Here is a 25350-nt window from a genome sequence, read left to right as displayed (position 1 = left end):
ATTAAGATTAAACAAGAAAGCATAAGATTGAAATTATACACGATGAAAAGCCTGGAAAATCCATGCAGCAGCCCAAACAAAAGGAGCTACAAAAACTCTCCCGGTCTTTTATTCAGAACTCATTAATGATCTACATTTTATTCAAAACTTATAAATGATCTACATTTCGAAAACGGAAGAAAATACATTAATGGAATGGTATAATTGTATAGCTGTATAACTGTAAGCCCAGTGGTATAACTGTTAACCAAATGGTATGTAACTGTAAACCCAATGGAGATACCAGAGTTTTTACGTTCAACCATTTATAGACCTTAGAAGTTAGAGGCTCTGGTTAACAGGGTAGGAAAGATAACAAAACTATCGTAAACACGTAGATCGTAAAAGTTTCCTTTCTCTGAAGAAACGTAAAATTTCGCCAGATAATTATAAGTAATAGCGCAGTCCTTTAAAGGCCATCGGGTCTGTGTACAGTAAATGTGTATGGGTGGGGTCTGTATCACTCTTGGGTACATTCAACGTATGTCGCTTTCAGCGTCACCTCTGGGCGGGGTGGCTGAAGGGGAGAGGTGGGAAGGGGAAGCGAGAAAAAAAGATCCCTCTCCTCAATTAAAATAAGGACACAATCATTCTGAAGAAAAAAATACCATTAATATTAATATTAATATTAATATTAATAATTATTATCAAATTATTAAATCAAGCTAGGCTAGCTTAAATAGAACAATAAATATATCATTCTTATAGAGCAAGTTCTTCTTACAACTGGCCTAAAATGACTACATTCACACAACCTCAAAATAACCTGTTAAAACTCAGTGATATAAATAAACTCAAAACTAAGAGCTCACAAAAATTACCAAATACATTTGTACAACTTGTCTTGTGAGTGAAAAACGTTATAATACTTTATATCAAATCTAGATTACTTGGTTGATTTCCGCTGATTGCTAATCATCTTTCTCCCTTAGGGATAAGTTGTACATGGAGTATGCCTTGTCGTCAGTGACGTCCTTCTCTATGTTCAAGAACTCTGGCAAATGCAGCTCTCTTGTAGATTTAGTTGAATATGTCTCCAGCAAAATTAGACCTTTGCACCTGTAAAAAGATAGTAAAGAGGTTAGGCCTAACAAAAAGTTTTTTTAGGTACGGAAGTTTCAAAGAAAAACAACTGAATTGAAACTAGAGAATACTTTTTGCTGTTTGTTTTGTTAATCTTTAGCAACTGTTGTTGTTGTTATTCTTTTTTAAGTATTGTCAGATTTGGCACTAACGATATAAAAAAGTAATCGATTTTGTCTCGCTTAGATAATTATTTGTATAAAGAGCTGCATTAACAATCAAAGGATAAACTCTCCGTTAAAGAAGGCTAATCACGCCGCCATTTCATGCTCCCGCTTAATGCCGAATCACACAAAGCATCCATTTCCGTCGGTTATTTCAAGCGAGTAACCAATATATTTTCAATCAAATACCGTCAATCAATAATGTATCAGATTTAATTCATAGATTGTTGTTTTGAAGTTTCCTTTCAAATAAACCATTGTATTTTCAATTATAAACAATAACAAAGGAGCGGTTGATCAACATTCTTTAATTTCCGAAGGCCTTGTCAAAGTGCACGTACCTCTCTGGGCAAGGTTCTGTGTACACATCTAGCTGGTAATACTGGTCTTTCCAAATAAAACAGCGACGGTGCTTGTACATGGACTGCCTCATGGGGTCCCTCTGGCTCAGAAGCAGCTGGGGCGGGGAAAACCAAGAATAAGGTCCAAGTCAAGCAAGCATATTTACGTGTACTGAGATATACAGACCTCATAGTCTCGCCTGTTGAGACTTTTTCGCACTTCCACTACTTGGCCATCGATCATGGGTCTCCGTACAGTGTGCATGTACATGTAACGCCCTAATAGAATTAAAAAAAAAACATTGTCAGCTAAGGCAGATTATGTTCCAAGATTTTGCTTAGAGGACACCATTGGGAACCAAGGGCGTCAAGGTCAGCGGAACAGTGTGGGCGGACTGGGAGGGCGTAGGGGGGCGGGAAGGAAGAGAAAGGAGTGAGAAGTCTTCTTTCCATTTCCTTCCCCCCCCCCCCCCCTCCGTCACCCCATTCGTGTCTGGTTATACTGACCTCGAAATTCTCATGGAATACGTGCAAAACTTTCTAGAAAACTGGCATAACCACATAAGAGAAAAATGGATTTACACACTTGAACATAGAACAGCATACACATGTTGCTATGTCTCGAATGTGCGCCAAGTTTCAGCTTGCGGTCTTACATGTACTTTGCTTTAATTTAGAAGGGTTCTTCCACTAAGCTATATCATATTTTCTCTGGAACTCCAGTTTTGAATGGTAATCAACGAAGGGTAATGACACTGGATGGATGAAAGGTAGGAGAGGATGAGGAAAGGAGGGGATGATGATGATGAACAACCTAAATAGAAAAGGTGTAATGGCACTTGTACGGATCAAAGGGAGGAGAAGATGATACAAGAAGAGAATGATGATGATGAACAACCTAAATAGATAAGGTGAAATGGCACTGGTACGGATCAAAGGGAGGAGAGGATGAGGAAAGGAGGGGATGATGATGATGAACAACCTAAATAGACAAGGTGTAATGGCACTGGTACAAATCAAAGGGAGGAGAAGATGAGACAAGAAGAGAATAATGATGATGAACAACCTAAATAGATAAGGTGTAATGGCACTGGTACAGATCAAAGGAAAAAGAGGATGAGGAAAGGAGGGGATGATGATGATGAACAACCTAAATAGACAAGGTGAAATGGCACTGGTAAGGATCAAAGGGAGGAGAGGATGAGGAAAGGAGGGGATGATGATGATGAACAACCTAAAAAGACAAGGTGTAATGGCATCCCAATTTTCATGTAACTTTCTTTTTGCGATCTTTTTCAAATGAGGTTATATGCTACTGAAAGAGTGCCCAAGTTACCATTTTGCCCTCGCTTCCTAAGGCGTGCTTGGGTTCCCTTTTCTGGGTTGGCCACTAACAAATAGTTATGCACAACATCAAAGTCTTCAAATGGCGGGAACACCTGCAAACACGATTGACTTTTTGAATCTAGACAAATTAAGGGAAACATTTGGTGAACATTCTATAAGAAGTAACAACATTAAACACTCCACTCTAAACTTTTCAAGAGGTGAGTCACAAATTATTAAAATTTTGAACAATAAGGTTCTTAAAACTAACAACAGAATTGCAAAGAATAGTCTATACATAACTCTTATTTTCAGAGCTGTAGTATGGTTCAAAATATTGGGGGCACGATACAGAAACATTAGGAAAATATTTTTCGGGACAAATATTTTTGTCGTCAGAGCTGTAGTATGCTTCTAAATATCGGGGGTACGCTAAAGAAACATTAGAAAAATATTTCTTGGGGACAGACATGCCACTACAGGTTATTTCTTATAATTTCCAAAGATATTGTGGGGAGGGGGGTGCCTCAGTGCCCCACTCTGTCATTTAACAGAAAAATGATATGTGGAATATAACATGTATTGCAGCCACCAGTAACTGCTCATTGAATCAGACTTAGAGAAGCTTAGAAAAGCAATTAGGTGTCAGCAATACCATTTATATTCAATTTGAATATATTAAATACACTTAGTGATCATACCCTATCAGAAGGCATTTTCTTGATAAGAAACTTCAGCTTTATGCTATCAGGAGCCAAACGATCACCAACTTGAATCCCGATTTTGTTACATACAACCTAAAATAGTGTTTAGAGCCTCTTAATAATTTGATTATGGGACACATTTAAACAAAATGCTGTGATGCAGTGCAGTGGTGGTATATGCTTACCCTTATCGCCTTATGCACTTTGGCATCAAACTCCATGGTGTTATCGATAACGTCAAAGTAAGGGTGCCCTACCCACACCTATAAGTGAAGAAAAGAAATGATGGTCAACTTGGTCAAATTTATGAGTGCAAACATAGGCTGAATCTTAATTCTGGATTAAAAGCATGGTTTTGGTTCTTGAATCCTTTCCACCTGTTGAGTTTTCTTATCCAGGTCTCTTGCAAGCTGAAGACCCTCTGATCTGGCATTGTTGTTGGCAAGAGTATAAAAAGCTTCAGCTCCGCATGCAGATGACAACTGTAGAACAACAAAACAATATTGACAAGGAGCTATCCTGCATCCAGAGGCTTATGTCCTCATGCTTAAAAATATACGCCAAGGGTGCGTGTCCCTGCTCCCCCTTTGTTGGCATTTGATCATTGCATTTTTAGGCCTTTTATGGTGCTGAAACCTCTGAAACCAAGGCTATACTCAGGGATTACCCTAAGAGGCACTGTTGCCTCTAGAGATATCCATATTCAAAACACAACAAATATGGGTTAAGGGCACTGACCCCCTGAGTTCTCACTAATTTTATAGGGCCATGCCAGGCGCATATAGCAAGGGGTGAGTGCAGGGACACATAGTAAAGGGGGAAGCTTATAAAAACATGTCAATAACATTTACCCTGAGAACTACACTCACCAAGTGAACAACCTGGTCATAACGCCCTTCCCGGAGATCCATGGTTCGCCAGCCATTTTTATCCAACATTTTCTGCCAATGCTCTGGTTCACAGTCTATGGTAGAAGAGAGGAGAAAACATTTGTGATTAATAAGCATGCCGTGACTTGGGCATTGTCTGTCAAATTGTCTTATATGTTTATTAAAATCATATATACATTTTACAAAAGAAATTGACAATATTTCTTACAATTTAAGCGGCAGGCCAATGGGGGACACTTACTAAAATAGTCACAATCCTCGAAAAATAATTTTTCCGTAAAGAAAAAAAGGGGTGAGGTCAGCAGCAATTAATCACAACACCACAGGTTGTCTAAAATGAAATCTTAAACTTTTGTTATAAATGATGTTCTGCTAAAATAACAACTAGCTCTAGATCCACAGGAATCGGAGCTGTTGCCGTCATGAGAACAAAAAAAAACTTACATGCGGAGGGGTCCATTGTTCCCCTGTCGCAGATAACCAGGCAGTTTTTGTGGCAGCGTTCAGCTAAATCAAAGTATGTTTTTTCCAGTTGCATCATCGTCTTTAGTAGGTTCTCTTGAAAGATATTCACTGAAATGATACACAAATATTTATCTCTTGAAAGATATTCACTGAAATGATACACAAATATTTATCTCAACCATACGTCTGTAAGACATTGTTCACTTGATGCTGCCAAGAAACAACATATTTTCTCATTTAAAGCCACATTGTCACCAGTTTACTTCTGGTCGATTATGTAACATTCTCAGATGATTTTTAACGGAAAACGTGAAAAATATTTCAAAAATAATGAAAGCAGCTTATTGAAAGTTTCTTTGAGGATGTGATGTGTTTAATATCTCAGATTTTAATAGATTCCTTCGTCTTTTAACGGTTAAGGTTTCCATCGGACCTCTGGAAGTAAACTGGCGACAATGTGGCTTTAACCCTGGGACATTTAATCAGCAAAAAATAATGTGTCTCATTGTCCTCAGAGAAAAAAATAAATAGCTTAATATTATTAAATATATCGGAATTTTGCTAGAAAAGCTAAAACAATGAGAAAAAGGTTTGATCTTTGGCAAGAACATCAGTTTTAACCCAGGGCAGTATTTTTTTAAATATTTGTTTTGCAGAGCATTGTCATACCTTGCTCCCCATCAAGCTCAGCAAACTTAACACCACCACTGCCATGAAACAAAGTAAAATGTATTGGCATCCACAAAGGACAACAGCCTTTTTGACTGGGAAATATATATTGTATACTAACCCTAAAAGAATGGTTGCTGTTTCAGGAACACGGAAAACCTAAATTAAAAAAGAAAAATCAATGCAATCAGCTCTCACATAAGAGTAAGCCTCTAATGACATAAAAAGTAGTCATTGTAAATCTCAAAGTTAATCAACCACTCTTTTGTTGTTGTTTACAAGTGAAAATAAAGCAGCTTATTTGCAAGAAATTTTCCAAAATAACACCCATGATGGAATAATACAGTATTTGATTGAAAGTTTCTCAGGCTTCCCGATTTTTTGCCAATAGAGGCGGTAGGCGGGAAGATGTCTGCAAAGCAGGCTAGGGTAAAAAGTTTCAAAACACACAAAATATTTGTACCTTCCAACCAATATTCTCGAAAAATGTGGACATTCTTGCTTGAGTTGTAGTTTTTCCTCCACAAGGCCCTGCCAATATCAAAATAATATAAATATAATTTTAAAGCTTAATTTAAAATGCACTTAATTTTGAGTCATTTTGTTGGTCCGAAGTGAGAAATCGACCACTTTTAAACATGCGAATAACTTATCCACACCAAAAGCACGTAGCCTTCCAGGATCTACACTAACAGACTGTGTCTTGTTTTGACGTGACAAAGCCTCATTTATGAATAATCATAGGTTAAAGTTAGGAGTGAAGGACTTTTGCTACTTCCGCCACAACACGCTAAATAAATCTGTGGCGGAAAAAGCTATTGATTATCCGAGACAAAGTATGACAAATCAATACCTAGACCACGAGCTTGCCAAATGTCGCAGGAATCGGATGGTTAGAAGTGAACCTTTAATTAAGATATTTAGAGCGACTTGGGGTGAATCGGAGTTCAAAGTTGTGTAAACATTGGAAGCAGCATGACAGTAAAGACAGATGAAAAGCAAATAGAGTCGCACAAATATCAAAGCACTAGTCATGAAAGCCAAGCAAGATGGTAAGGTCCAAGCATGCCTGCACTGAAAAAAAATGTGAGGAAACAAAGAAGTGCTGGAAATGGAAAGGAAAAATGGTAACGTTGTCTTCCATATGATCACTTGTATTGGTAGCTTTGCTTGTTGAAGATTGTTATAGGTTGTATCATGAGCCCTTGTCACTTTCAGCAAGGCAAATTTGTTCATGTACGCCAAACTTATTGGAATTTCCCTCTGTGTTGGGTTTTCTGCCTCTCTTAGCCTTCTTAATAGGAACCCAAGGCTTTTTCTTAAAATTCGGCATAGCTTACAACTATTAAGTGGAATTTAATTTGAATGCTGGTAAAGATAATAAAATACAGAAGAATCTCGAATAAACGTGAAAAGAATGTTAATAATGATACTGATGCATGCATTATGCTAATTAGAGGATAAAGCATAAAACTAAGTTGCCTGGATGTTGATTGCTGAACCTGGATCAAAGTAAACGGGATTATGTGATTGACGCCTTCAAGAATAATGCAACACTCGTTTGAATTTGTTTTTTTCCTGAATATCAAGCAAGTATTTAGATTTTGGTGTTTTTTTTCACTAAAATCTAGAGTATACCTATTGTCGTCAAATAAGGTAGTTTCACCCAAAATATAGCCATTTTGGGCTAAGGTATCGTTTGAGTCTGTTGCTAGGGAAATCTGTTTGTTTCATAAAAGCTTGTGTTTTTTGTCAAATCTCTTGGAACTTTCAACATAAGTGTTTTTGACATATTATGACACAAGTGATGACGTCATCTGACCCCACCCATGGTCACGTAACCAAGAACAGAAAAACATGTTGGAGAAGCTACTGTTGAAATCTAATCTCATTTTTTTGCAGATTCTAAAACTTCAGGCATCTGATTTGTGAAATTTTGATACGTGAGAAGTGGCAATTTTGTTTATTTGGTAATAATTGTTTATTTGGTAATAACTTTTTGATTTCTTCAAATATCAAAAATCCCAAATTGTTAGGAATGGTAAGGCTTGAGTGAAAAAAAAAAAACTCAACTGTTGTAAAATGTTTGTTTTTCTTGCACTAAAATGGCCACCATCTTGTTTTTTGCCATCTATTTTTTTATCTAAAAAACACATAAAAATCTATTTTCTTCTACAAAATGTCAAAAGTTTATTTTAATATTTTAGGGAAGTAAAAGTAAAGTTAGAACTTGAGTTTCAAAGAAAAAAGGCTTGACGGAGATTGAACCTGGAGCACCTGTTCATGAGTCATCAGTGCTTAACAATGGGCCATGGAGTGATGTTGGTGGACGCAGGGTAATTCTAGCCTATTTGGCCGAAATCTAGCGCTTTTCCTTTCCGTAGCAAAGGTGTTTCGTAGCAACGAGGTGCCATAGGCCCTTAAGTACTTATGATATTGATATGGTTTAAAAAATTTTTACACAGAAAAATCAAAATGGGAGCAGATCTAAGGGGGGGCAGGGGGGACCCCAGTCCCCCTATTTTCAGACATTTGGCTTAAAAATAACAAGAAATATAAGGAAATACATGGAAGAACATTAAGTCTGGCCCCCCTTTCTTGAAACGTTTGCTTCAGCCCCCCCCCCCATTTTTTAAACTTCTGGATTTGCCCCTACAAAATGCAGCAAAAGTATTGAGAAACTGAATAAAAATCTGTTTTATTTTCATAAGAACGTTTTTTTTTTTCATAAGAACGTCTAATTTTCAGTGAGGCTGGGCCGTTCTTATTTTGGGGACATTTTAAGGCTGAATATATTAACGATGTTCTTAAATTTTAATGTATATAAGAATATAATACCCAATAAATTATTAGGAAGAGAATTACACTAATGATCAATAGCAATAATAAGGTTGAAATCTTAGGTTGGGCGTTCTTATAAAAAGGGTTCTTATAAAAAATAGTGTAGTGGTATTTGTTGTTGTATTAGGCTTGGCACGTAAATCCATAACAAAATCAAGCTTAATTCCCCTTTGGACACGACAGAAAGAACAACAAAAACCGACTTTTAACCTACCTCCAGTAAGTACGACTTTGTACACTTTGTGGCCGGGACCTATTCCATTTTTAAGTGTTTCCATTCTTTAAATATCCAACAACCTGATAATCAGCCTAGGAGAAAGCATAGCGAAGACATTCGGCTTTCAAGATTTTAAACAAGTTTCTGGTAATCCGTGAAACATCTCAGAACAGAACACGTGCGATCAAATAATCAACGTTGGTTTGAAAACGGATGTTTTGGAAATTCAATACAACAAGTATGGCAACTGTGTTAACAAAAGTTACCGGGTCAAATATACAGATGTACTTACCGGCGATATAAAAACAACAAGGAAAAGAATTAAAGTTCAGACCACCGGTCCATCGAAAGTTGTCTTTACAACATCACAAAATGGCTGAAGTGCTAAGACTAGATACACCCTCCCCGCTCCCCACGTATTTCAATTTGACTTTGGTTTGGGCTACCTGTGTGAAAATAATTTGAGTGTTTGACAAAAATGGCGGGCAATTTGGGTGATGAATTTTCTTCGTGTTTAGAGGATGAATTTCTCAATGATGAAGTTTTTGTACAGATAGATGAAGCTGTTGAATGCGCTCTAAGAAGATCAGGTATCACGATGTTGTATTCTTCTTCCCTCCTCTAGTGTATATCTATCCAAAAACGATTGTTTGTCTCTATTATCAATCCGGAAAAAAATTCATTTATTGAAAGGACAGGGCCCAGGGGCGTAGCCAGAGGGGGACCAGCCTCCCCCCTTATAGCAGCCAAACATTCAGTAAATGTATGGGACATCTAAAATACAGAAGAAAATTTGTTGAAAAATTTTTATGGGCCCCCTCCTTTAAAATCCTGGCTACGCTGCTAGGGCCATTATTCACCTCAATCTCCTCCCCCACCTCCTTCCCCAGCCTACTCACCCACCTCCTTCTCCTGCCTACTCCCCCACCTCCTTCCCCTGCCTCCTTCCCCACCTCCTTCCCCTGCCTACTCCCCCACCTCCTTCCCCTGCCTGTCCCCCCACCTCCTTCCCCTGCCTGCTCTCCCACCTCCTTCCCCTGCCTCCTCCCCCTGCCTACTCCCCCACACCTCCTTTCCCTGCCTACTCCACCACCTCCTTCCCCACCTCCATCCCTGCCTCCCCCCCCATCTCCTTCCCCTGCCTACTCCCCCACCTCCTTCCACTGCCTACTCCCCCCCACCTCCTTCCCCTTCCTCCTCCCCCACCATGGGTTTCCTATACTATAAGGCAGCTAGGGGTCTGGGACGGGCTTACCCACAGAATGGAGATGTTTTCCTGTGACATCACAACTCTTACGAACCACAGGAAGTCCAATCGGAACCCCATGTAAGAATGCCTGAAACTTTCCTGCTCAAACCACTTTTTTTCATGTTTGTATACCAGCACAACCTTCATCAATAACCAATCCTGAATCAGTTAATGGAGACATTGGTACTAGCACCAACCCTCTGGGTAAATTCCGTGGTCACCTTGGATATGTCAGCGTGACAGACTTGGTGTCACAGTACTGGTGTGAGCAACAGATGGAATATGGCTACTCATGTGCAGAACTATTGCCTGAAAAAACTCCAACTCACATCCAACAGGGTGCAGATATTCACATGGCAAAAGGTAAAATAGCCAAGAAATGTGTGGGGAGTGTTAGGTAAAAGCAGGGACATAGAAGGAGAGAATACCATACCAGAGAGTGGTGCAATAGCTCAGTGGTATGGGCTTGGCTTCCCAAGCAAGAGGACCAGGGTACAAATCCAGGTCAGGCCGACTTGGGATTTTTTCAGGTGTAAAAAACCTGGCTCTCTACATTGGGGACTGTGTATCCCTCGTGGCTTGGATGACTACATTAAATGGCGGTCCCGTCTCGCAAAAACCTAGATAACCAACCTGTTATTGTAGGATGTTAATCAAAGAACCACTGAAGAAGGCAAAGTCCATCTTCAGTGTCTGTACTTGGCCGCATAACCAAAAGGGGAATTTACATACTAACACTCTCTCATCCACGTAAACTGAGTGGCAGCACAGTGCGCCTTATATAGCAGTCTGAATAAGACCCTGTGTAATGTAAATCCAGAGTAATTCAGCCTATGGCTGCAATTCTGGATAAAGTTGGCCAGGCTTCCTTTCCATACAAGGGTGCTAGGTTGGTGTTCAGGGCTGCAACCCCAAAAAATTCTTTTACCTCACATGGAGGTTACACCCTCCCCTATATCCAACCATGTCACCCCCTTTTATCATTTCTCTTTCTCCATAAACTACAAAAGCTTTTTTTTATGTGTATCCACAGAGTTAGAATTATATGATGTAGTGCCTATCAGCATCAAAACGAAAGAAGATAAATGGGCAGTTGTCTGCTTAAACTTCCTCAACCAACTATCTGCTTTAGATGCTTGTCAGACTGTCAGGGAACTTCCAGTCTTTGGTGAGCCCTATGGTATGGGGTTATTTGTTTATGGAATCATTGATGAGCTGAGGTTTAATTCAAAGCGAAAACTGGAAATTCTAGAGGTTAAAACAAGGTCAAGTGAGTATGGATCAAAGCCACCCTCCAAAGCCCAACAAAATAAGAACTCTCTACAAGTTTTGATTTATTACAAGATGTTTAATGATTTGATATCTGGAAAGATAAAAAGCAAGCAGTTTCTCAAATTTCTCAAATTGTCAGGTAGTAAATTACTGTCAGAGGAACCTATTGCTGTCGCGAAAGGATATGGAATAGATTGTAAAAACATGGATGACCTTACAGAAATCTTATTCAAACGTTTACAAATTTCTGATCTACCCAAAATTGAATCGATTGCTATCGAGTATATATCGCAGCAAGACTGCTCCGTGTTGAGAAGATGTGATATCCCAGTTGATGAAGGTTGGCTTGAGTCCCAGTTCAATAGACTATCAACGTATTGGACAGGCTATAGGACAACAATGGGGGTTGACATTGAAGAGGCCTGGAAGTGTCATCGCTGTGACTTTGTTGATATTTGCGAGTGGCGAAAAACAAAAGAGCAGGAATGCAGAATGAGAAACAAAAGAAAAGCAGAAAAGTAGAATGTTAGAACTGTATGGCAGCGTGGGAGCATGCAAAACCAGGTGTAAATCACAATAAAAAATCCCGTTTTTAGGTCCCTCTGCACAGGCATGTGTATGTGGTGAATTTTAATTTGCTAAATAAAATTTGCTCATGTAAGACAAACCAAACTTTGGCTGTTTGAGACCCCTGTGGTACCATGTGAATTGGAGACATGGAAAATAAATAAGGGGGATGACAAGCAAATTGTTGTTTCACAATAGTGTCTGTGGAGAATCTACCATCACTTCTCCCCCAACTTATCAACTTCACCCTTCCTCCCACCTTGTCCCTATCACCCCTCCCCTACTTTGCCACCCCCATCCTCCTACCACCTTGTCACCATCATCCCTCCCCTACTTTGCCACCCTCATACCAACTTGTCACCTTCACCTCGCCTCCCATCTTGTCACCATCACCCCTCCACCTTTCCACCATCACCCTCCCCCCTTCTTGTCACCATCATCCCTCTCCTACTTTGCCACTCTCACCCTCCCCCACCTTCACATCGACTCTCATCTTACCAACATCACCCCTCCACCATCACCCTCCCCCCTTCTTGTCACCATCATCCCTCTCCTACTTTGTCACCCTCACCCGCCTACAACCTTCACCTCACCTCCCATCTTGCCACCATCACCCCTCCACCCTCTTGTCATCACCACCCCTCTACCTTCTTGTCATCACCACCCCTCCACCCTCTTGTCATCACCACCCCTCCTCCTTCTTGTCATCATCACCCCTCTACCTTGTCATCACCACCCCTCCACCTTCTTGTCATCATCACCCCTCTACCATCTTGCCACCATCACCCCTTCTCCATTCCAAGAAACACATAACCATGACACCCTCTCATCATAAGATCATCTCTTTATTGACATCATTGTGTTCACCAACAAAAAAAAATCACAGAATCATCTTGAGCACTTGTCTTTACCCTGACCACCATTACAATGATTATTATCATCATCGACAAGAATCAGGCACAAATACAGGAATGGCTGAAGGGGGGGGGGGGTGTACGCACCCTGTGCACCCCCTATGTACGTGCCTGCTTATCATTATCTTCAACAACCACATCATCATCATAAAAACATCAACAATAACCACATTGCCATCATCATCAACGACAATTACACATTATGAATATTTTTGTGTAATTTTTATCTCGCAAAATTTTGAAAATCCAGAACTTCATACAATGAGGTGTAGTAATACACATGTTTTACCTATTTCACACATGATCTCTTTCTATGCTTTCCAACCATGTTTGGTTAAATACACGCTTGTTACATTGGTAGCACTCCAGCGTGTTGCTCAAATGGAACTCTTTCTCATCGCTCCACATTTTGCTCTCGTGGGTCAGGCGTATGTTCCACTCAAAGAATTCTTCCTCGGTTATCGTATTGGCACTGTCAGCCCCAGGGACATCCTGTTGAAAAAACAGGGTTCTTTTTCCATTCTCACGAAATCTCGCATGGTACAAATAGGGTAGACAAGGTCTGTACCGACGCACTTTATTACTGTAACATACATGGCGTATTGAAATTCTCTGTAAGAATAGATTATATAAATTTTAGCTTACCTCTCCATTATAGAGCAGCGCTTGATATATCTTGCTATCTGGGGTTTTCAATTTTCTCAACATCAGCTGCTTTGAGATGGTGATCACGGGCTCTGGATTTTGAGTAGATGGTGTACGGCTCATGGAATGAATCTCAGTACTAGTCCCCTCTCGTATCGTACCAGTGTCGTGGAAGTAAACTTGGTCGGAGTTGTCAATCACTGTCAGCTTGGGTAACTTACTCTCCTCGTCGAACTGTATAGTGCTGAATTGATAAATATATTTATCCTCAACATTAAAATCTTTGCAAAAAAAAAACACTGTCATCATCTTCGCAACTTTGCCATCATCAACACCACCGCATCGCCATCATCATCCTTATCCAACCTTTGCCACCATCATCTCCATCATCCTCATCAAAATCGTACCTACTCCATCATTATCAGCAGCAGCAACAACAGAAAAGCCATAAGCAATATCATCATTATAAACTATCCAAGTCTGTCTGTCTTTGCTGCTCTGTCATTGCTATCAGAGTTGATTAAGGAATGGTTACGAAACCCTAGCCTCGTCCCTTGGCTTTTCGGCGGGCCTATCACGCTCTGCATGGCTATGACGTCACAGCCAGCATGAAGCGCTCGTCATATTGGAAATTGTGAGTCTGTACGCAAAGCATACCTTCCCTCTGCATCATATTTATGGAAGTAACTTCAATTATTTCCTAGACATACCTTTCGTAGAGTCCAGGTAAGACCACAGTCACCCCTAGGTCCACATCATCATCACACAAAGGAAAAGGGGGCAGACTCTGATCCACATTCCTTACTTCGGGGCTGGCTTCTCGAACCGGGAGACGCAGAACCCCATAATGTATGTTGAGGGTGGTCGGGGTCGGAGAGGGCCAAACCACGGGGAAGTATGAGGGGGATACTGCCAGGCGCAAGGTGTTGCCTTGTTGTACCACGTGACCAGTTGCGTCCAGCTGGATTTTGATGGTGTACTGTTTTCCAGGTTCTAGGGCCTTGACGGATTCGGGTCCATGACCTTCTCGGTGAGTCAGATTGAGAATACCTGGTAAGGAGTGTAGAGTCTTTGTTAACCCCCGTTATGCCACCTAGTAGAATATCTTTGCTGAGAATACACCTATTTCAAATGGCTGAATAACCCAAATAAGTTTGCAAAAACAGTTTTAGACTTTATTGGAAATAGGAATTTTCTACTGAGATTAAAAAATCAACCTTCATGTTTGAGGCTACGCCAAAAAAAGTTTGGTTTATCCTGCATTGAATGAAAGAAGGTAATACAATGGTCATCTTTACAGTTTTAAGTTGAGGTATTTGAGCCAATCATTGTGACTAGGATATGCTGAAGTGTGCATCAGAACACAGCAAAAACCTTGTATCTAATAAGTTCCTTTTAATGTTATTTTTTAATCCAGTATAAATAAAATTATAGCAGAGTCTTAAATATGGTCTGGGTGAAGTTTCTAGCTGCTGGGAAACAGAACAACATAACTCTCGAAAAGCCAGACCAAATGGCTAGAAACTTCACCTAGACCATATTTAAGACTCCACTGTCAGGTCAGAATATTTTTGAGAGTTTAACAGTTTTATTTCTTGGTAAAGTGAATGGCTTATTTCAATCCCATATGTTTACTAGAAACCATGACACACACAACGGTAACGTGAACCACTATAATTTATTCATACACACAGTGAGCTTGGGGTACCTGTGGCGAAATCAAAACAAAAATGTAATGTGACACAAACAAAATAAGAATCTTACTTCGTGTATGGTGTCCTACCTCTTGAAATGAGCGTTGAACTTCCATCAGGAAAGACATCACACAAGCGAACAGCAATCTGCGCTTGGGGTTGATCACTACTCAACTCTAACTCCACCTCCGGGAAACCAAGCACAGAGACATCATGTTTAAGTGCATAGGAATCCCAACAGAGGGAGAGTCTGTCGTCATGTGATTGGTCAGTTGGCAAGTCTGAAGCATTTCCAGCCATGTTATAGCCACCATTAATTCCACACACAGGATCACTTTGAATGCTGCGGGTCTTTTGGGTGGTATCCCGTGATTCTTGTGTACTAGTTATCCGTACAAGTTTCTCTGATTTTTGACATAAGGAGAAGAGATGACTGACAATGTTTGTGGAAGGCCACTGCTCTTCACAGATCCATTCACCGGGCCAGTCTTTCATGTCAGAAAGATTCTGGGGCATTTTCACTCCTGGATAAAATACAAATAACATAGCCATCACAGTTATGCAATAGCGCTTGAGATCATTGATTTGCAATGCACATCACTGTGGTAACCTTAGCCTAAGTACCAAGCATTTCCATGGGATGGTTGCATCAATAGGAAGCGGGTTAGGAAACGCTTGCCCACACAGTAAATGCGCATCCTTAGATCCTAAAACACGATCGGGCGCTATAAAATTAAAAAACAGCGCATGCTCATTTGAAAGACGCTATTCTAGTATTCGGGCATGAAAACAAACAAAATTTTTTTTTTGCTTCAAAACCTTTACAATCTCCATCCATTGTCTGCCTTGTTTACAGAGACGATTGAAAAATTGAAACTCTGTATGCCATATTGAGTACATGTTAAAAGCCATTTTACACCAAGCAATTTTTCCTGCAACTTAAACAGCAACAATGGCGAATTTTGCAGGTTACAGAGGGATGATAATTTTTATGCAGCTTGTAATGCGCCAACTTCTCAATCATAATTTACAGTGGTTGCCTTCTTCTCCTGGGAGACGTTGATTGGCTAATTTTTTTTAAATGGTTTTGTGGAATGCATTGCAAGTTTTCTCTAAATGTCTGGAAAGAAGAAACCACTCTACTTTTTTTGCAACTGGCAATCCAACAAAAAAATGAAAGTTAGAATGCAACAAAAATTGCTGTGGAAGTTTAACACATTGACCCCTCAACCGGCCTGTACCGGCTTTGGGAGGTACCCACAACCCAAAAAATTCATAAATGCAAAATAAACACAACAAGATGAAGATACTCAGGCATCAGTCTAAGGGATAAATGGTATTGCAGATATGCATCTACTCTTAAGCCAAATAACAGCACAGGTTCTTTGACAAATCTCAAATAGAACAAGGAGAGAAAAGCAGAATCACCCCTCTCAATAAAAGGCTCAAAATACCACACAAGGGAGAGAGATCAGCAAACACAGCTCAAGACACAAATAGATACCTTTATTCTGATCCTCCAGGTACATTTCCATGGCCTCAAAACACAATGTCCACTCCTTGAAGGCTTGTACAACCACGAAGATGTCTTTACGTATTGCAAAGCATTCTGGGAGATCCAGGGGAAAATTCACGAGGGGAGGGCCAGTCAACACTCCTCTCCCCAAAGCCAGATGTTTTTTTTAAGTCTTTTTACCCCGAAGCCAAACAAATCAATTCCAGGTCATACAGACCCAGAATAGCAGTGTAAACAATTTTGGAATCAATTTGGTTTCAGAAAAGACAGCATTTAGGAGAGCTGTGGTGATTCATTAGAAAATTATTTTCTCATCCAGGCAAAGCCAAACAAGAAAAAATCATCATGAATCCACCTTTGCTTGCAAATATCCATAAGCAAAGCACTCAATTATGCCCCAAAAGACTTCATGATGTCCTGAGACACTCTCCTAATATGCTCATAGCTGTATTTTTGATGAAAAATACAAGCAACCATCAACTTGTGCTGGCTTCAGCACAACGACGAGGGATTAAAGGTGGGGACCGCAAAGCACTGTTGGAAAGCTTGGATACCGCTGACTAGGTGCAGCTGTAATTGACTTTGACATGCTGTATAAAACTAAGAATAGGGGGGGGGTATCTGTTTTCAGTGTGTTTTTTTGTAAATTCAGCTCAAAAAAAGCCAGGAGTCAATTGGTTAAGGAGAGCACCACTCTTGGATTTGTGCATTGACTTGATGATGTTCACAACAACTTACCTTGCTTCATATATATCCTAAGATTAGGCTGTTCCATAGCACCATTGGTCTCTCCTTTGAGATGACAACCAAACCACTGACGCATAACCTCGACATGGTCAATGGCAGGACCAGGTGTTACACCATTAGCAGGCCAGCAGTGGCTCCAAGGGCCAACGATAGCCTTCAAGGGACAGGTTAAGCTTTCAGCCATGCGGAACACGCAGTTAGTGTACAGATCAGCCCATCCCCCAATCAAAAGAACTGGACAACTGATCTGGGAGAAGTCTTCACAGATGGATGCATGCTTCCAGTAGTCGTCACGAGTCTGGTGCGAAAGCCAGGTGTTCATCCATGGGTAGCTTGAGTGGTGAAGACGATGCTTCCACATTTCTACCCACCTGAAGGAAGAATGTGTTAAAAGCTATTTCTTGGACATTGTCGGTGCAAATCACTTATAAACTGACTTAATATATTCTAGTGCAGTGGTTACTGAGGGTTTAGTGTTCAAGGGGAAGGGGGGGGGGGGGCAATGGTATTTTGGAATACAAAATTCATAATCTTTGACCCAAGTACGACATGCAAAAAAAAAAAACATTCCAATTTGACCAGGGATTTTACAAAAGGACAATGAATGGCTAGGCCCCAACAGTATTCCTATGGAGTATAACAGCCATTTGCTGAAAGCCAATAGCTGCATGATTAAGCTGCAATTAATCCCCATTTACCAACAATTACTCCTTTCATCCTTCTCCCCCATAAGATGTATATTCATCAAGAAATGCTGAATACCACAAACTTACCTCTTACAGTATGTCTATACAAAGGATCCCTCCCACATTCCTGTCAGTAACCTCCACTTTTAGCAATCCTTGATACATCACTTAATGATGTACCACTTCCCATTTCTTCATGGTTCTGCATTACCTTTTAATACACTGCTCTTCACCACGAAGGGGGGGGGGGGGGGTCTTCCAAAGTTGACCTGATAGGGATGCTTGCCATATTTTTTAGGGGTCAAAATCGGGCCATAGGTATTTTTTTAGGTATCCGTGAATAAATAGGCTTTTCTCTTTGAAATGGTGTTTTTCAGGGCTTCTGGAGTATTTTTGGTTTGCAGATATTTTAAGGTGTATTTTCTGAATTTCCTGACAAGCATCCATATCACTTTTTACCTTGAAGAACCCCCTCCGGGACTCCACCCCTCCCTTATGGATCTTACCATAATGCTTTCCCTTGCCAACCTTACTGGAAATCTGAGACACTGCTTGGATAACGTTAACAAACACTATAAGAGAAATACAGGCAGGTAGCCTTGATTTGCCGAGGGGGTGTGCACTTATAGATATCACATGAAAAAAAAATTAGTGCTTTTCAATCCTTCAATAAGAACGTTTTAGTGGCCAAGGGATGTGCACAACCATTGCACATGCCCTAGCTAAGCAAAGAGATAAAAGGAATACATTCTAACCTTTTTCCAACAGAGAGTGGATCTGGGGGTCTAGCATTCCAGAGGGCCATTTTAGAAGCCCAGGCCAGTCCACCAATGCCCATGACACATCCTCCAATATAGTGAATATCATCAGCATATCGATCATCACTGGAGTAGACTGAGACTATGGCTTTTAAGGCAGGGGGTTGGAGTGCAGCAACCTGCAAAGCATTGAATCCTCCCCAACTCATGCCTAACATTCCTGGAAAAAGAGAATACATGGTACGTCAAGGGATGCAGATTTGTTCATTAGCCACACCCACTTGTTCACAACTCCAAGGCTTCCCCTCCCCTACGGAAAATGTTGATGTTTGTGATGCTGATAAATTTCTTGAGAACCTCTTCATTGGAGTCAGCTTAAAGCTGCATTGTCACCAGTTTACTTCCAATGGTCCGACGGAAACCTCAACCGTTAAAAGACGAAAGAATCTATTAGAATCCGAGATATTAAACAGGCCATCCGTTCTAAATTATCAATCACATCCTCAAAGAAACTTCCAATAGACACACTGCTTTCAATATTTTGAAATATTTTTTGCGTTTTCCATTAAAAATCATCAAATATTGTTAGGTAATCGAGCGGTGACAATGTGGCTTTAATTGGCTCAAGGCAATTTTCCTGAGTAGAGTAGCAGCCTGCCTCCCTTTGATAGACTACTTAAAGTTACTTCCTCTTGAAGAAAGATGTCTGGCTTTTCTTTTAGTTTAGCTAAGAAACAATTGAGACTTGCTGTGGCATAGGATTGATGAGGTGATGTAAGAGGGAAGGAGGTGAAGGGAGAATCCAACGGGTAGGGGAAATTGCCTCTTACCTCTATCCAGACCAGAATAAAAAAGCAAATTATGGAATCATATCAATTTCCTGTTATGTCAAATGTCCCCCCCTTGTGCTTTGCCAGATTCCAGAGCCTTCATGTAAATCAAAAAGTATGAGAATTTGCATTTCATACCAACAGATCCATTGCTCCATTCTTGTTTACTGATCCAGTCTATTACTTCACAACAGTCTTTTTGCTCTTGACGCTTATACTCATCAAAATACAACCCCTCAGAGTCTCCAGAGCCGCGCATGTCTACTCTCACCCCCACAAAGCCATGCGATGCTAGCTTGGGATATTGCAGATTATCTGGTATCTTTGTCCAGCCCATTCGATTGTAGGGCAAAAACTCTGGAAAAAAAATAACACTATGAATATGTCTTTGAAATTTGCCGATAAAGTCTCCAGCCTTCCTATTTTTTTGTATACTAGAAAGAACACAAGTTGTATTGGGCTTCAAACTCACTCTACTGACATTCTATCTGCAAAATTGAAATAAAGGAAGACAAAAAACAAACCTGAGGGCACTGGCTCATTTCAGATAGCTTGTTGTCTAAATGTCACCTCAAGGGGTGGGGGCATTTGACGGTAGTTTTGTCCCAAAGGGGTGGAGATTTCTTCAGTTTTGTTTAGGGTTAAAATAATATCCCCCAACCTTCCCCGGGACCATCTGGGTGGGAGTAACAAATGACAATTGCATTACAAGGTCTATAGTTTTATTTAACACGATAAAGTGTTTTTTCCCTAACAATTAAATTTCACCATACATTTCTTTAAAAACCACTGATGGTAGCCTTGGGCTGCCTGTTTTTTCATCGCGCGTACATACAGTTGTGAAGGGTGCTAATATGTTTTTTTCAAGAAAAAAAACTGTAATTAAACTCTAAACATTAAAAAAAAACACAAGTAGAAGTCATGTTTTAAGTTTGTAGGTAATTTATTGATAATCACAACAAAACACACAGCAAATAGCTGAACCAGGAGTTTCCAGGTTTTGCAGCAAATATCCAGGTCTCCAGGTTAAACGCTAAATCTACAGGTTAAGTAATATTCATGAGACTCTGAGTTTTAATTACCTGAAAACTTTGTGAGAAGAATACAATGTTTTGAAAAGCACAATGTGTGAGTTTGTGAGAGCTATTTTGTGAAACGTCCAGAGACGGATGCCAGACAGGGGATGTAAGACCGTAATTAGCCTCCGACTTTTGAAAAATAAAATTGCCTGATACTCGGGCTAGACTGTAATATAAATAGAAAATGTATCAGCTAAGTTGATTGGTCAGTTATACATACCTGTCAACCTCTGAAAATCTCAAGGCTTGATAATTTTTTTGGGGAGGGGTGGGGTATATTCATTTTTTGGGGGAGGGGTGGGTTTAACCTTGCAGGCGTTTGCCGTATAGAAAGCTCTCACAAACAAATCCACTTATAGATCTCACGAGGGTGTTAGATAAATTGCGCTACGGAATTATTGCGCTACAGGGAATATTTGTTTCAAATTTTTTAATAGAAAATTACCCTGGTTCCAGAGCCTCTCTATTAGTAGCCAGAGAGCCTCGAATGTCTCTCTATTAGTGGCCAGCGAGGTTGAGAAGAGGCTCTGGCCTCTCGAAGCGCTATTTTGACTTCTGCTAGGTTCAGAATCTGAACATGGTGGCTGATTGGCCAATTGACACGTGGTCATGGAAACCAAAAATTCTGACAGTTTTCTATTGTTTTTTTCGCTTCAAGTTCAAAAGGTCAAAACCGTTTTTTAATTCTTGTTGTTCGAAATAACAAACATCTAAACAAACAAAGGAGCGATAGATTATTTTGATCGCAATTTTCATACTACTTTGCAGTGGTTACAAGATTTACCAGTATTAAAAATGCAAAGTCTGTTCAAGAGGAGTCTCTTTGCGATTCATCAAGCGGCAAGATGTTTTCTCTGTGCTGCCGACCGGCTACGAGAAATCTCCAGCTTATTCCCGGCGTTTGCTCTCGCCTTAACGGTAGTGGATTTAACTTTCCCAAGCAAGTGATTGTACTGGTCACTTGCCCCTTGAGTTCTTTGATAGACTCATTCCGAGGATAACCGGGAGCTTATTCCGCGAATTTTTTTTCCTCCTTGAAGCGCTTTCATCCTGAGAAAATGTTCCCCACCTTCTATGGGCAGATTCTTGTCACAAAACTCTACAGCAACGATCCCATGGGTTTACAGATGAATGTTGTTGTTTTTAAATTGGGTCTTCATGCGTTTTTCATACTCGTAAATTCGATTTCAGAGCGAAGAGATGTTTACATCCAAGGTAGCACCGCGTGAAAAAGACACATGCTAATCACAAACCGTTAACATGGAAGTGAGGCAGAAGTCAAAATAGCGCTTCGAGAGGCCAGAGCCTCGTCTCAACCTCGCTGGCCACTAAAAAGGGAGACCTTCGAGGCTCTGGAACCAGGGTTATAGAAAATAGGCAAACTGGTGATTTTCTATAGAATAATTTTTCTGAAGCGATAAAAATTGCTAAAAAGAGGGAGATTTGTTGCTCAACACGAGAGAGCGGGAAAAGGGGTCCAAAATCTTGAGACTCACGCCTAATGCGGGAGAGTTGGCAGGTATTGTCATAAGCCAATTGCGTGTCTTGTCTCATAGGTCAAGCACGTGAGGTAGTTCGTGGTTTTAGCTGTAGTTCGAAGAGAGTTTTTAGGGGGTCTTCCTTCAGGATTTGAAGGGATAAAAAAACTATAAATTGTGCATTTATTACAATATGTATACCGTAAATTATCTAACAAACGCCCGGGACGTTTATTAAATTTCGATGGACTGAGTGTGGGTGTGGGGGGGGGGGCTATTATCGAGAGGCGTTCTTTACAAACTATGGAAATATGACAAACCCAAGTGTACTGGGGTTCTAATCTCAGTCAGAATTATGAAGCGTAGCAAGCATTTCTTGACATTAAGCTAGTCTCACACAGGAGAAGCCGAACTACTATGCTATTTGTTTTTAAGCTGGGAGGGAGGGTAGGGGGTGTTTATTAGACAGGGGCGTTCATTTCACACTTGCAAGTTTAGGGGGGTGTTCATTAGATAGGGTGCGTAGCAAAATAGACTAGCATAACCCTAATAAATGTCATTAGGCCTGAAGTCATGTATTCATGTATACCACAGAAACCACAAACAATCACTTGTAAATCCCCAGACCCCAACCCCATCCCCCCCCTCCCCCCGCACACCCGGACCCCCTCGTAGGAAGAAATTTTGGTGTTGACAGGTATGGTCACGGAAAGGTTCAATTTCGAGTGAATTCTCCCAAAACGCGCTTCACGATCGTACATCAATTTACTCACTTACCGAGCAAAGCTGGAAACTTCGATGGTTCGCTTCCATCCTCTCTTACTGAAGGCATCCAGAGCGTTGCGGCGAGCCTAGTTTCATCTTTGAGTTCTATCCATACAAGCGGCACCTCCTCTATTTCATACATGACCCTGGCTCTTTTTAAAAAGTAAAGTACTTTTAAGAATCTCTATCGAACCGTAAACAATATCTAGTCGCCTGTTCCGTCCCCTTCAGTCGTTCCCCGCTCTCTCGATTTCTGCTATATACAGGGAAAAACCGGGTAGGTTGATTTATACCGGAATTCCTGTTTTAACCTTACTTGTCAAACCAGTTTTCTTGCCGTTTATCCACGGTAGCAATTCAAATCGAGGGATAACTTTTCTTTCGGGAACCAATTTTTATCAGTCGGATAGATAGATATTCACCGGTAAACAAAAGCCAATCGATTTCAATGTGCTGTTTTTTATATACAGCATATTCAGATATTTTCGTCTGTAAACCTGTCGGCAGTATGAGCTTGGTAGCCAGGCCAAAAAAACAACAAAAAACAAAAAAAACCGGTAATTCCACTTGCTTTGCCTCAGTAGGTAATTCTTGATTTTCGTGTTTTAGCGTTTTTTGAAACCGGAAAAAAAACTTTTCACATAAAAGGTTTCTCAGAATTATAAAAAAAATTCAAACGAGTGGTTTATACCAATATATCAGTATTTTAGGCCTTGAAATGAAACGATGCCAAGTTTTATTGCCATACGACATGTTTTCGTGGGGTTTACCCGGCTTTTAAATGTAAATAATATCGCACTCTCGCATACCTGTCAACTCTCCCGCATTAGGCGGGAGTCTCAAGATTTTTTTTTACCCCTTCTCCCGCGTTGAGGATTTGTTCGCGAGAGCTTTTTATACGGCAAACGCCTGCAAGGTTAAACCCAACCCTCCCCCCCCCCAAAAAAAAAGAATATACCCCACCCCTCCCCCAAAAAATTCTCAAGCCTTGAGATTTTCGGAGGTTGACAGGTATGCTCTCGAGAGAGAAGTTACCCCATTTTCCGAAAGCGCCAGGCGTCCCTCGTTTGGCCAGGGCCGCCTAATACTGTGATCATTGAGCTCCGTCTTTTTGCCTATATTCGAGGCGATGCTCAGATTGCAACAGGTACCAAATTAAATACACAATTTTTTTCTTGAAGTTTGCCACCATTTTTTTGCCCGCATTTTTGCAAAACCCTGGGTTCAAAAATATTGCCCCGCCCTAAATCCAAGCCCAAAAATCGTGCCCCCCCCCTAGACCAGATGCCCAAAAATTTGAAGCCCCTACCACCTCTTCAATAATCATATCTCTTTAAAACCACAGAGACTTGATATACATACTGAGTGTAACTGAATATAACCTCTCATAAAATTTAGATCAGCTGACAATTTTGTCCTGTTAAATTTAAGTATGAATCTTCACTTTCGCTAGAGATAAACAAGAAATACTGGTGTCGCTAGAAAACGACCATGTCGTCGACAACGTTAACAAAGGCATTTGAACCTAGGTTTTGGAACATTTTAAAGTATTCGTTTTGTTCAACTGATTAGAACACTTGGCTTTGTCTGTCAACCATGAGAGGGATTCTTAACATTTATTGATGTAAAGACAAGATTAGTACCTGAACAATATGGAACTAGATATACAATAGTAGGAAACATTGTAAACCGAAAAAAAATTCATTTGAACAATGACTCTGTTGCTCAGTATTATATTAGAACCAGACTTAAATTCTGCGTCCAAAAAAATGTGACCCCTCTTTAAATGACAGCCCCCAAAAAATGTGACCCCCTTTAAATTGGCGCCCCAAAAAACGTAGCCCCCTCCTACATATTTGCCGACCCCCACACAGCAATAAATGACCGCTCCCTGAGACAACGGTGACATATTAGACTTTACATCTAATCAACTGTCGTCTATCCAAAATGTGCTGATGGATGTCAGTCATGAGCGAGTTCAGAACGTCAATGAGTGTTACTTTTCGAGGGAAAATAGAAAATAAGAAATAAATCCAAGTTTCTGATTCCCTAAATTGGCTCACTTGCCTAGTGGGTACACACTCACTGAAATGTTTATACATCCTTTATATCTCAAAAATCTAGATTGTTTTCAGGGGCGTAGCCAGGGGGGTGGCCCAGGGGGCCTGCCCCCCCTTCTAGCAGCCAAAAATTCAAAAAAATATATGATGCATTATCTAAAATACAAGAGAAAATTCCTTGAAAGGGCCTATTGGGCCCCCTCTTGTTAAAACTCCTGGCTACGCTGCTGGTTTTGAACACCTGACTACCCTGCTAGCAGAGTTTTCCTCTTGCTTGTTTCTATCAATCAGTTCACACATCCATGTGGCGTCTATGCACAGGTAGCCCAAGCATAATGTTAATGGAGTGCA

The 25350-nt window shown here is 40.4% G+C and overlaps 3 protein-coding genes across 3 annotated transcripts; 1 reads left to right on the top strand and 2 right to left on the bottom strand.

The window, feature by feature from the left end:
- Window positions 1–124: 124 nt before the first annotated feature.
- LOC5502473 (TRPL translocation defect protein 14) lies at window positions 125–9209 on the bottom strand. The gene is made up of 14 exons (XM_001623609.3): window positions 9032–9209; window positions 8737–8831; window positions 6145–6212; window positions 5803–5840; window positions 5682–5719; window positions 4992–5120; window positions 4527–4621; window positions 4035–4139; window positions 3843–3920; window positions 3655–3750; window positions 2964–3066; window positions 1815–1906; window positions 1628–1743; window positions 125–1098 (listed from the first exon to the last, which is right to left on the bottom strand). Exons 2-14 carry the CDS (start codon window positions 8798–8800, stop codon window positions 951–953), a joined length of 1170 nt encoding a protein of 389 aa, XP_001623659.1. The 5' UTR covers window positions 8801–8831; window positions 9032–9209; the 3' UTR covers window positions 125–950.
- Window positions 9190–12008, top strand: LOC5502474 (exonuclease V). Its single transcript, XM_001623599.3, has 3 exons — window positions 9190–9329; window positions 10124–10351; window positions 11022–12008. Exons 1-3 carry the CDS (start codon window positions 9218–9220, stop codon window positions 11780–11782), a joined length of 1101 nt encoding a protein of 366 aa, XP_001623649.1. The 5' UTR covers window positions 9190–9217; the 3' UTR covers window positions 11783–12008.
- A 940-nt stretch (window positions 12009–12948) lies between these two features.
- On the bottom strand, window positions 12949–23415 carry LOC5502482 (putative Xaa-Pro dipeptidyl-peptidase). Its single transcript, XM_032370732.2, has 8 exons — window positions 22952–23415; window positions 19756–19974; window positions 18785–19007; window positions 17335–17714; window positions 15170–15604; window positions 14097–14436; window positions 13387–13630; window positions 12949–13233 (listed from the first exon to the last, which is right to left on the bottom strand). The coding sequence occupies exons 1-8, from the start codon at window positions 23079–23081 to the stop codon at window positions 13036–13038; spliced, it is 2169 nt and encodes a 722-aa protein (XP_032226623.1). The 5' UTR covers window positions 23082–23415; the 3' UTR covers window positions 12949–13035.
- Window positions 23416–25350: the final 1935 nt, after the last annotated feature.

This window comes from Nematostella vectensis, chromosome 4 (genome assembly GCF_932526225.1).
Source record: "Nematostella vectensis chromosome 4, jaNemVect1.1, whole genome shotgun sequence".
NCBI lineage: Eukaryota > Metazoa > Cnidaria > Anthozoa > Actiniaria > Edwardsiidae > Nematostella > Nematostella vectensis.
This window is presented reverse-complemented; position numbering and strand designations above follow the sequence as displayed.

Bases quoted from the DNA above. Each gene is read 5' to 3' on its own strand.
- LOC5502474 (XM_001623599.3), top strand. From the start codon at position 9,218: ATGGCGGGCAATTTGGGTGATGAATTTTCTTCGTGTTTAGAGGATGAA. The intron at 9,330-10,123 runs GTATCACGATGT...TTTGTATACCAG, and splicing joins ATGCGCTCTAAGAAGATCAG to CACAACCTTCATCAATAACC. The intron at 10,352-11,021 runs GTAAAATAGCCA...GTGTATCCACAG, and splicing joins AGATATTCACATGGCAAAAG to AGTTAGAATTATATGATGTA.
- LOC5502473 (XM_001623609.3), bottom strand. From the start codon at position 8,800: ATGGAAACACTTAAAAATGGAATAGGTCCCGGCCACAAAGTGTACAAA. The intron at 3,921-4,034 runs GTGGAAAGGATT...CTTCACTTATAG, and splicing joins TGGATAAGAAAACTCAACAG to GTGTGGGTAGGGCACCCTTA. The intron at 3,751-3,842 runs GTAAGCATATAC...ACACTATTTTAG, and splicing joins AAGTGCATAAGGCGATAAGG to GTTGTATGTAACAAAATCGG.
- LOC5502482 (XM_032370732.2), bottom strand. From the start codon at position 23,081: ATGTATGAAATAGAGGAGGTGCCGCTTGTATGGATAGAACTCAAAGAT. The intron at 19,008-19,755 runs GTATGAAATGCA...CTCTTTTTCCAG, and splicing joins ATGGAGCAATGGATCTGTTG to GAATGTTAGGCATGAGTTGG. The intron at 15,605-17,334 runs GTAAGTTGTTGT...TATTTTATCCAG, and splicing joins TAGGATATATATGAAGCAAG to GAGTGAAAATGCCCCAGAAT.